At 42.8% G+C, this 12,604-nt stretch overlaps 1 protein-coding gene across 1 annotated transcript in view; it reads left to right on the forward strand.

Moving 5' to 3' along the window:
• The window catches only part of LOC117889022 (disintegrin and metalloproteinase domain-containing protein 20-like), a 137,152-nt gene that overhangs the window by 100,327 nt on the left and 24,221 nt on the right, over window positions 1–12,604 (forward strand). The window contains exons 16-18 of the mRNA XM_034792864.1: window positions 2,555–2,738; window positions 7,951–8,028; window positions 12,252–12,363. Coding sequence (XP_034648755.1) covers window positions 2,555–2,738; window positions 7,951–8,028; window positions 12,252–12,363 — 374 coding nt within the window. The remainder of the gene's footprint in view (window positions 1–2,554; window positions 2,739–7,950; window positions 8,029–12,251; window positions 12,364–12,604) is intronic.

Raw genomic sequence — 12,604 nt, forward strand, 5'->3', positions numbered from 1 at the left:
GGCCCCCACTCGCCGCGGTTCGCCGTCCTGGGCCAATGGGAGCGTCAGGAAGCAGCGCAGGCGAGCGATGTGCTGGCCGCGGCTTCTCGCCGCCCCCATTGGCCCGGGACGGCGAACCGCGGCCAGTGGGGGCTGCGATCGGCCGAACCTGCCGCGTCAGCAGGTAAATAAACTGGTCCGGCCCGCCAGGGTGCTTACCCTGGCGAGCCGCATGCCGAACGTTGCCGACCCCTGATTTAGACCATTGCTGACAGGTATTTGTCTAACCTGCTCTTAAAAATCTCCGATGAACACTCCACAGCCTCCTGAGGCAATTTATTCCAGTGCTTAAACAACCTTACAGTTAGGAAGTTTTTCCTAATGTCTAACCTAAACTGCCCTTGCTGCAATTTAAGCCCATTGCTACTTGTCCTATCGTGATATTAAGGAGAACAATCTTTCTCCCTCCTCTTTGTAACAACCTTTTATGTAGTTGAAGACATATCATGTCCCCTCTGTGTTCTCTAACAAAAAGCAGAAGCCTCTTTGAATTCCTCTGCTTAGCTTGAACGCCTCATAACATAACTAAAAACATAACGTGCATTGTCTTATTCACCAAGCATCCTGGCCACAACAGACTTGTATATGTATCTTAATATTCAGAAAAAGTGAAAACAAGTTTGTAATTAATTTATATTGTAAGAATACTTTAATACCCATTTTTGTTTTGATATTGAAATATCTCCACCACAGATCCCTCCCTGGCCTCTCTGATCACATTCCCCTGGCCTGAAATTCTCCCACTCTTTAACTAGGTCTTGGGCATTTTGAATCAACCGTGATTCCTTAGTAGGTCTGACTGAATTTGGCTCCTGCAGGTCTTTCCTTTGGGAGTTGTGACCAATGGGTAATACAATCACAGGTGCTGCCACCACCACCTCCTCATCCTTCTCTTCCTGCCAATAGTAAAAATGAGTGACCTGCTACACTGCACCTTCTCTGAGCTATGAGGAGCAGAAAGGGCTGAAGTGCTGGTTTGTAGCAAGCAGGGTCAGGGTTGCAGGAGAAGCTGGCTGCAGTTTAAGGCTGTAGGCTCTATTTTTGAATGACTCTTCACCCCCTTCCTTTCTTCCTTGAAAACCCTGCTTTCGCCCCTTCTGCTTTCTCTTACCACACCCTTAACCTCTGATTCTTCAGCTGGCCACATAGTTTAATCATAGATCACTTACAATCATAGAAATGTAGGGCTGGAAGGTACCCTGAGATGTCATGTAATTCACCCACCTATGCTGAGACAGGGCCAAGTAAACCAAGACCATCCTTGACAGGTGTTTGTGTAACTTGTTCTTAAAAGCCTTCAATGACAGGGAATCTACAGCAGGGGTTCGCAAACTGGGGGTCAGGACCCCTCAGGGGATCGTGAGGTTATTACATGGGGGGGTCACGAGCTGTCAGCCTCCACCTCAAACTCTGCCTTCCCTCCAGCATTTATGATCGTGTTAAATATAAAAAAGTGTTTTTAATTTATAAGGGGGGAGGGTCGCACTCAGAGGCTTTCTATGTGAAAGTGGTCACCAGTACAAAAGTTTGAGAACCGCTGATCTACAACCTTCCTTGGAAGCCTGTTCCAGTGCTAGACTACCCTTATAGTTTTTCCTAATAGCTAACCTAAATCTTCCTTGCTGCAGATTAAGTCCATTACTTCTTGTTCTCTCTTCAGTGGACATGCAGAACAATGGATCACTGTCCTATTTATAACAGTTGTTAACATTTTGGAAGACTTGGTTCCATGCTCCCCCCATCCTTTTTTTCTCAGAGCTAAACATACACAGTTATTTTAACCTATCCTCATAAGTCAGCTTCTCTAAACCTGTTATCATTTTTGTTGCTCTCCTCTGGACTCTCCAATTTGTCTACATCTTTTTTAAAATGTGGGTCCCAAAATTGGACACATATTGTAGGCGAGGTCTCACAAATACCGAGTCGAGGAGGAGAATGACCTCCCATGATTTAAATGCAACTCTTTTGTTAATACAACCCAGAATGATATTAGCCTCTTTCACGCTGCATTATATTGTTTCCTACCATAGTGATTTGACCCCTCAGATCTGAAACAGGACAACCATGATAAAGCCAATGAGAACTCTGATAGAAATGAGAAAACTACCACTTATTTTCATCCATACATACCAGAACACTTTACAGAGGAGGGTAGTAGGGCTGGTGATAGAACAGTAGACTTACAGTATAGGATCCAAATTCAGGACACAAGCTCAATTCCTTATTCCTAGGCATCAGGCTGGGAGTACTGAAGAAAGAGCATGTCACATTGCTGTGCTGTCACCTCTCTACCTTGCTGCAGCAACACTGATGAGCTCCTGATTGAACTTCACACAGCCCTTCATGGCAGAAAGATCAGTAATTGTGCTGGAACATTAGTGGGGTTAGCAAGGCACACAGAGAATGGGTGTAGGGAAGGATTTATGGGATAGTAAGATGCACCACAACTCTCACATGAGTTTTTCAAATTTCGTATAACCTTTAAGCAACTGTTCTTATTATTTTTTTCTTTCAGAGATGTCTTGTGTGGAAGACTGCAGTGTGTTAATGTTAAAAAAATCCCTCAGATGACAAGTCTTGGGTCCATCATTCAAACTCCAGTTGATGATATCTTGTGTTGGGGTACAGAATTTCATGCTGGGAGGGACATGGTGGATGTTGGCTCAGTGGGAGATGGCACCGCATGTGGTGAGAACAAGGTACTGTAGTAAGTATAGTTAGATTTGTGAATGGGGTGGAACAGAGATTAAATGGAGAGGGGGAGGCCTTGAACTCCTGTTCTCTGCTCCATGTTGCCTTCCATCCCCTTACCTGAAAAGCCTCAGAGATCGCTATAAGGACCACCTGTTCTCACTCACAAGCAGCTGCAGAAGCCCATCTTAACCCTTTAAAAGGAGCAGCAGATGTTCTAGTCCCTGTTTTGCGGAGAAATGGTAAGTAGGGGTCAGTGTCACAGTTCTGGGGTTCACTGCATTTTTGAAAATTCCCCCAAAGGGCCTAAATACTGTAAAAATCTGTCCCTAGATGTCTTTTTCCCTCCTGAAGTTGCTAAAATTTCTGAATTCATCTTCATTTGCTCAGTATATGCCAGAGCATGACTAAAAAGACCATACTCTCCAGGAATAATGTTTTTTTACAAAAACATTGACCTTGCAGCATGATCTGAATATAGTTAGACTTAGGTTAAGCCTTCTCTGCCTGGATATCTGTCTGGGTTTGAACTACAAATCTATATGCAAAATCCTTAAGTGTTAAAATAGTGGTTGAAACATTTGGGGTCTATTTATTCCAGCAATGTAAAGATACAACTGATGGGATGGCTAGGCCCCACGTATTCTTCCATTGGATAGGTATAGAGGAGTTTATCCACCTAATTAGCTGTTTATATGTACACTGTCACTGTATTTTTATTTTTGAGACCTGAGATTATCTGCACAATCCAGTGTCCTAGGTGCATAGTACACACACTCTCAGATTAAGTAAGTAAACCCATTTATTCATGTCTAAATATTGGTGACAGACATCATAGGAGAATTTTCTGAAGCCTTCATGAGCCACTATACCTGTGTTTTTAAAAAATGCTTTTTAAAGTCTGCCTTAAAAATTGAAAAAAAGATCCAGGAAATTTAAAAATAACACCATTTCTCCTTCAGGTACTGACCCTGTGGGTGCTCCACTTCCAGTGCACATGTGCCCCATGTGCCTTTGATCAGAGATTTTCAATAGCAGTACTTGTTCAGCCCTTACATATGTGGCAGACATCCTCAGGGCCCATACTGAGGCTATATAGAGTTGTGCGAACAAACCACCTTTTTTGCCCTTTTCCAGTCTTCTGGAATGTCTCTTCTGGAATGATGCTTTACCAGAACCCACCAAGACCATCTGGCATACCTTGGCAACAGTACCACCTACATGTAAAGGCTCCAAAAAAGTATTAAATTTCAGCCGAAAAAATCTGAATTTTTATTTCTGCAGCCTTCACCCAACTCTTTGGTTGTCAAAGCCATCAATGAACCTGGCAGACAATACCAGATTAAATCTATACCATATGATCAGGAGCAAAAACGCCTGAACCTGTTTGGCCATAAGAGTTACTCATCTGCAGCCCTACAATTTTTAGGATTGTGAACCACTTAGATGTGATGGTGAAGTATAATCACACCAACTATATGGAGTTCAACAGCTTTGTTGAACACCTTGTGGAATATCCTGAACAGTTCCATGCAATCAAGCTGAGGGTCAGCTCTTAGTAAGAACTTCATTATAAGCCTTCTTCGATGCAGCTGACTCTGCAGCTCATTCCATTTCCACAGGGCCGTCCATAGCTATTTTGGTGCTCTATGCAACTCCCCCCCCACCGTGGGGGGGCTGTGTGGGGCCCCAGGCCTCCACGGGAGGTGAGGGGCTAGCTTGAGGGTCAGGGGGGAAACCGCTCCCCAGCACGAGCCAGTGGAGCGGAGTGGGTTGGGGCTGGGTCGCTCCACTTCCTGCCATCCGGTGAGTGCAGGGCGGGCTCAACTCCACACTCACAGGGCGGTGAGAAGTGGAGTGACCCGGCCCCAGCCCGCTACACTCTGCTCCCCCTGCTCCCAGCCTTGGGGCTCGGAGGGGAGAGGGAACCACCCCCCCCAACATTCACCAGTGGCACAGCTGAGAGCCAGGGGAGCGGAGCAGGCTGGGGCTGGTTCACTCCACTTACCGCCACCCGGTGAGTACAGGCCCGACTTCTGCTGCAGTCCTCAGGGGAGTGGGGCTGGGGCGGAGCAGGGGAGGGGACAGAGCAGGGGTGGAGGCTTTGGGGAAGGGGTGGAAAGAGCAGGGGGCTGGAGCAGCACCGCAGCTGTGTAGAGCACCAGGAAATTTGGTGCCCCAAATTTCCTGATGCCCTGTGTGCTTTGCATATGGGTAGGGACAGCATTTCCATCACAGTTGTCCTGCATTGAGCACCAAAATACTGTAGAAGACCTTTCCTTTGAGACTGCAGAGGATGTGAGTGAGGTTCCCACACCTGGCCATTCTTTTTAGATGACAAATCTGAGGAACTGTCCCGGACTGAGGTGTCAATAGAGGAGATTTTGGAACAAATTGATAAATTAAACAGTGGTAAGTCATCAGGACCAGATGGCATTCACCCAAGAGTTCTGAAGGAACTCAAATATGAAATTGTTATGTAACTTGTCATTTAAATCAGCTTATGTAACAGATGACTGGATGATAGCTAAACAAGACACTAACTTTTTTAAAAAGGCAATTACAGTCCAATAAGCCTAACTTAGGTACCTGGCAAACTGGTTGAAACTATAGTAAAATTTAGAATTATCAGACTCATAGATGAACACATGTTGTTGGGGAAGAGTCAAAATGACTTTTGTAAAGGGAAATCACACCCCACCAATCTAGAATAATTTTGAAGTCAGCAAACATATGCAAAAGGATGATCCAGTGGATATGGTGTGTTTGGACTTTCAGTAAGCCTTTGACAAGATGCCTCACTAAACACACTTAAGCAAAGTAAGGAGTCATGGGGGTAAGAGGGAAAAGCCTCTCATGGATGAAAAACTGGTTAAAATGTAGGAATAAATGGTCGGTTTTCAGAATGGAGAGAGGTAAGTAGTGGTGTTCCTCAGGGATATGTTCTGGGACATATGTTCAACATATTCATAAATTATCTGTAAAAAGGAGTAAAAGGTGCAGTGAAGACAGATGCAGAAAATGCATTTAGCTTCTCTGCAATGGCCTTATCTTTCTTGAGTGCTCTTTTAGTACCTCGATGGTCCTGTGGCCCCACTGACTGTTTGGTAGGTTCCTGCTTCTGATGTAGTTTTTTTTTTTTTTTTTTTTTTTGTTACATAGTATTTTGACTCTTTTGCTAGTTGCTCTTCAAATTCTTTTCTGGCCTGCCTAATTACACTTTGTACTTGTCCTGCCACAGTTTATACTCCTCTATATTTTGTTCAACAGGATTTGATTTCCAGTTTTTAAAGGATGCCTTTTAGCCTCAAACTACCTCTTTTATGCTCTTGTTTGTAGCCATAGTGGCATTTTTGATCCTCTATTTTTTTGTTGTTGTTAATTTGGGGTATGCATTTAATTTGAGCCTCTATTCTAGTGTTTTTAGAAAGTTTCCATGCAGTTTGCAGGTATTTCACTCTTGTGACTATTCCTTTTAATTTCCATTTAACTAGCTTCCTTGTTTTTCTGTAGTTCCCCTTTTTGAAGTTAAGTACTATGGATGTTACATTTAATTACATTATGCTCGCTATTTACAAGCATTTCAGCTATAATCACCTCTTGGACCAGATCTTGTGTGCCACTTAGGACTATATCAAGAATAATTGTATAGCCTCTATAAACTCTGGGAGCATTTCACAATCATCATCACCATCCTGGTCAGGCAGTCGGTAGTATATTCCTACTGCTGTACTTTTATTATTCAAGCATGCTGCTCTAGAATCATGTAAATTCAAGCATCCTCAGGGACACTACTGAAAGGAGAGGTTACTACTGTGCAGTAACTGCAGTTCTTTCAGATGTGTTTCCCTATGGGTGCTCCATTATCCTCCTTCCTTCCACTTTGCTTCAGAGTTTCATATTGTGAAACTTCATGGTAGAAAAGGAACAGGGCAGTTCACCAGCACAGCTCTATGTATCCTGGGTACAGGGCATGAGGAAGTCTGGAGCGCATGAGTGGGTCGACTGGGTACTGCTACCGAATATGTCCAATCAAATGTGCATGGGTGTGTGAACAACTACCATGGAGTACCCATAGGGATGCAACTCTTGAAGAACTGCAGTTACTGCACAAGGTGGGTGACCTCCCCTGTACAGTTTCTTTAACTTCTGAACTGATAACTTTTCTCCCCAACAGCATCAAAGAAAATCTGTATTTTGATGCTGGACCCACCCTTTTTCCTCTCGTCTCAGTTTACCACCATCATCCTAGGAATTTCAGGTTGATGCCCCATCTGACCCAGTAGCTACTCAACTCCTTGCTCTCACCTCCCCACATGATCTTTAACCGTGGATTGATTTATAAAGAACAAATCTTAATGCTAGATGTCCATTTGATATTCAAGAGATTCTCTTTTGTGCAGCTGCTCATTGGGAATCTCCCCAGCAGGAATTTTCCTTAATCCTGAAAAAGGCATAGGATATAAATGACAGACTAGTTGTCTATTGAGTAATGCTGGAAATGCTGGCCAAAAATAATTAAATCTGACGAGGTGACAGGGCAAGAGGTGAAGATAAGAAATTTAAATGCAATGCAATGAATAAAGGGAAACCAGTAGAGGAGTACAAAGGAGGGGGAGAAAATTCAGCTAGGATGATAATTTTGAATAGATGGGGAGCAATGTGGAGATGCTAAAAAAAAATAAAAGGATGCTGCAGTAGTCAAGAGGCTATGGATGACTTTTAGCTGTTACCACATATAGCGGTTCCTTAAAACTCAATTCCTACCTTCATCCAGCATTACTCTCTTGACTGGCAGCTGATGCTTGTTTCAAGAAAGCAGTACTGCAAGGCTTTACACTAAAAATACTTAAAGGAGAAATGCTATTGGTCAGAAACTGACTCTTTGAGTAGATTGTTCAGATAGATCCATCCTCCCCACTTCTTCAGAGTCTCTGATATGGATTCTGAAGAAGTGGAGGGAACTCTGTTCTGCAAATGAGCACATGTATGGCCTTAATGCTTCCTGCTTTCTAGAGGGCTTTCATTGTGGTGCCACCATCATATGCACCCTCAAGTGTGTAATTCTGTGTTAAGAAACTCTGAACAAAAACAGTTATTCACCATTAACCTTTCTTTTTGACTTGTAGCATGGATTCCACATTTAATAACCAGTCAGAACATAGGCTTTGCTAATGTGATCCTATTATCTAAAGTATATTTATTTTTGAACTTTTACAGATATGTATAAACAGGACATGTGTAAATATAACAATTCTTAATTACGATTGTAATTACTCAAAATGCAATAACAGAGGGGTAAGTAGTAAATATTTTAACATCCTCAGAATTTCAGAGTATAATATGTAGAACACTGAACTTAGTCTCTTAAAAGTGATGCCTCACCTTAGACTAATAATATTATTTGAGTTGGAGAAAACCTTGAAAAGCAGTAATTAAAGTATTTTGAGGAGCGACATTATCAACTATGTACCATCTGATGAAAAGCCCCACATGACACATGGTACAGTAAGATCTGCAAAATAGCCAGATCTCCTGACATTTGGGATTTTATTGCTAATAAATTATTTCTATATGTTGCACTTAGTCAGCTGGGGGGTCAGTGTAGAACAAGAAGCTCTGGTGTTACATTCTCATAGCACAAGGTGAAGGTTTCCTGGGGTCTTCAAGAATAGCCATAAGTGGAGCACATTACACTATGCATCTTGGAACTAACACGGATAGGATTTAGAGGGTTCCACACTTCATTGATTCTGTAGGCCAATTCACTGCTTGCACAGTCTTGCATCCTTCTTTTAGAGAGTGAACTGCTACATAGGGGTAGGGGGAAAAAAACAAGCACCTGAGTCCAATTAAGTAGTCCCCTCAGAGGCTGATAGGTGTGGGAGGGGTCTAAACCTATATGAGCTGGGTCTGGCTTATTCCAAGGAGGGAGAGAAAGGTGTGGTGACACCATGGTAGACTGGAATGTTGAAGCAGTACTGTTGGAAATAATTTTTCTGATACATTTACTAAGATTCATCATGACTTAGCTTCTACACAAGTATTCCTTTATTAGGCCAGTTGGTGTTTGATTACATTCAAAACACAAATACCAGCATCTACACATTTATATTTCAGCAACAATACAGTTATAAGCATTGCCCAAATACACTGCTACCTTGATATAATGCAACCCAATATAACATGAATTCGGATATAACACAGTAAAGCAGTGCTGGGGGAGAGGGGGACTGCGCACTCCAGTGGATCAAGGCAAGTTCAGTATAACGCGGTTTCACCTATAACGCAGTAAGATTTTTTTGGCTCCCGAGGACAGTGTTATATTGAGGTAGAGGTGTATGCACAATAGAATCAGGCTTGGGAGAAATATTTCTATCTTGGCATGACTGCAGAAGAAAAAGAAAAAGCTGTGACAAAGGAATCCCTAACATTTTGCCTTTTATAACATTATAATAAGCAAGTGATGTCATTGCTGGTTATCAGCCTGATGAGGCAGTTTATGGCTGAACCCTGTCCTCTGAACCAGTTGAGACAAGATTAATGGCTGGACTCCCCCTCTCTTCCAGGTTTTTTTCTTTTCTTATTTTGCTGTATTTCTCCCTAGCTACTGGATTAAGCAGTTCTTTATAATAAATTAAGGAAGCGTATACAATCAATTATTTACTGCACCTGGTACCCAATTACCCATGTTTTCTTTATTTTTAAAGAATTATTTACTGTATCTGAACCCAAACCTTACATAAGATAACGCTAGCATTTCAAGGGTCACTATAAATTTAACACAAGCCTCCTTTCTTCTCATTTCAGCCTCTCCTCTCCTCATTCTTTTTTGTCACAAGCTTTGGGCCTATCACTGGCACTAACATCCAAATCAGTTTAAAACCATAGTTCACGAGGTCTATATTCCTACAAGTACCTAGGGAAAAACAGCTCCAGAAATGGTCAGGAGAAGAGACAAACACTAATTGGGGGAAATGATGGGGAAAAACTAAATATTCATACACCCCTTTTTAAGTGTTAGTACATTAATGATCATCTGCCAAACCCCTTGGTCCAGGCGAGAATCCACCAGTCAGTCCACTTCTATTTCAGAAAGTCCCTGCAACACCCCCGCCACTTCCCTCATACCAGGGGCTCTGTATTACCCCCCCATACTGTACCTTCTCTGCCCCCACCTCCTGTGGCAGGGGCTCTGAGAGTATTTCCTCTTTCTTCCCCCAACCCCTAAGGATCTTTTCCCCCACTGGGATGGAAAGGATGGACAGACAGCTTGTTTCTTCTCTCTTCCCCAACAACAACCATGGAGCAGACTTTGGGGAAGCTGCACACAGAGAGGAAGGAAGAGAAATACTGTGTAGTTGTGTTTGGCCACTTCACTTTGCCTAACCAAAAACAGAGGTGATGTCTCCATCTGACAGCATAAGGTGATAAAAAACATTTTTCACCATCATTATCCCCTGGGATTACTTAGTTCATTGATGGATAGACTAAAACCAATATTCCTCACAGAAGGGCATGAGGCTTGCAAATCTCTGATAACTAAAGTCCTTTCAGATCCTCAAATGAATGGTGCAAAATACTTAAATAGTTTTATTCCTTCTGAGTAGGTTTCTCATCCACATACAACCATCTCTCCCTTCTATATTATCTCTTGTTTTGTCCCCTAACAATTTTCATCCCTTCTTCAACAAGAAAATGATAGAACAGTAATTTCCCTTGCTTCCAGTGGCATGGCATTTCTAGATATACTTCATAGGAATGTTTACAAATTCTGTATTTTCTGGTAGTCGGATGACCAACTGCCCTTTTTCTGTCTCTTTCTAACTGAAGAGATTGAATGGCTCCAGAGTGTCAGAAGAATGGCAAAACCTCAGGAAAAAAAACTTGCTTTCTTCAGTAAGGCTTTGTCTACACTCAGGGGCGGCTCCAGGCACCAGCACCCCAAGTGCGTGCCTGGTTAGCAAGCCGCGGGGGGCGCCCTGCCGGTCGCTGTGGGGGCGGTAGTCAGGGAGCCTTCAGTGGCATGCCTGTGGGAGGTCCGCTGGTCCCGCGGCTTCGGCAGAGGTGGGTACGCCGAAGCTGCAGGACCGGTGGACCTCCCACAGGCATGCCGCTGAATCCGCGGCACCGGGGACCTCCCACAGGCATGCCGCCGAAGGCAGCCTGCCTGCCGTGCTTGGGGCGGCAAAATACATAGAGCCGCCCCTGTCTACACTATCACCTTTGTTGGTAAAACTTTTGTTTGGGGAGTAAAAAAAACCACCCCCTTGACCAACATAAGTTTCACGAGCAAAAGCTCGTTTCAGAGCTCTCTCCTGCTGACATAGCACTGTCCAAACCAGCACATCTTCATAAATGTGGTTTATGAAATTCTAGTAACAAGAATTCAAGTTGTACCCTCACTAAGAATCTTTCTTAAAACCCAGTTCCGCAGTATAAAAACCATCTGGCTGATTTCTAGGTTGACCAGAGGTCACCGTACCACTGAACATTAACCTGAGTTCAACCAATTTCTAACCAAGCTCTTTGCTCTAACACAAGGGGAGTCCAACCTTCTTATGTCCTTTAGGCACTACTGCCACGTAAATGTTAAATTATAACAACCAGCATTGTGTCCTGACCTCGATTTATGCCTACAAGTAGAAAACCTGTTTTATAATCCCATGGCTCCTCCTCTACCTTATATCAATCAATCAACCAACTCCTGCTTTCCAAATTGCATTCCTAGCACCAGATGGTGAAGTGCAAAAATAGAAACAATAGCATTTGCATGGCTGAAAATGGTGTTCAAGGCTTACAGGTTAATACAACCAGCTTCACGTGGCTCTGAGGGTAAAACATACTCCTCCAGGATAAGAATGCCCAGAACGCTACTTTTTATAGTACAAGCCAGAGACAAGGACGAAACCAACTCTGCCATATGCAATCTGCTGTTGCTTTCTTGCTCCCTATCTTTCCTCTTGAGGCTTGACACATGATTTCAGTAAGGGTTTCCATAACATTAAAATGTCTTTTATAAGAAATGAATAACTCTACACATTGGATTTTCTCATCTGAGGGGAAATATGCTCTATTGTGTACTCTATTTTAAAAGTCTTGATGATCCCTATAAGATTGGGTATGCAATTAATGTATTAAACTTTGTCTTTCAGCTCCAAAACACAGCCCCATAGAAGTTAAATTAAAGGAGAACTGATTTAACTTTTAGAGAAGTTAGTTCCATTTTTTCTGTGTGGGTCAGCCACTAGATGACAAGATTGCACAATAATAAACCACAGTCAATACATTAACTCCTCCTGCCAAAGCTGCAGACTCGGGATAACTAGTTATCTTGGTGCTCATATCAAGAGACTTAGAGAAACGTAAAGTAGCAGCTAAGAAGCACCATTCTGTCTTTTATTTAGTATGTGATTTCATATAGTACAGGGCAGTTAGAATGTACAAAGAGTTCAGGAAAGTCGTCTTTTAATCAAATTACTCATTTGGTTCATGTTATTTATACCCTTATTCTATTTCAGATATGCAACAATAAGAAAAACTGCCATTGTAATTTTGGTTGGGCCCCTCCAGACTGTAAATTAAAAGGATTTGGAGGAAGTGTTTCCAGTGGGCCCCCTCCACCTACCAATAGTAAGTGCTGTGAAAAACTAAGCACTTTATATTTTAGCCTGTTTTTTAGTCTAAAGCCAGGTATCTGTAACCTGTATTCTAATGTGGTCCATGCAGCTGTCACCCACACCTTTGTCACATCCAGGCTATGCTACAGCAATGTGATCAGTTGGAGCAGCCCTTGAAAGGAGCTGGAAGTCATTACTTATATAACATTCAAAAGGCCTGATTCTGATATCCTTACTCATACCAAGTGTAGCCC

Source organism: Trachemys scripta, chromosome 1 (assembly GCF_013100865.1).
Source record: "Trachemys scripta elegans isolate TJP31775 chromosome 1, CAS_Tse_1.0, whole genome shotgun sequence".
NCBI classification, from domain to species: Eukaryota; Metazoa; Chordata; order Testudines; family Emydidae; genus Trachemys; species Trachemys scripta.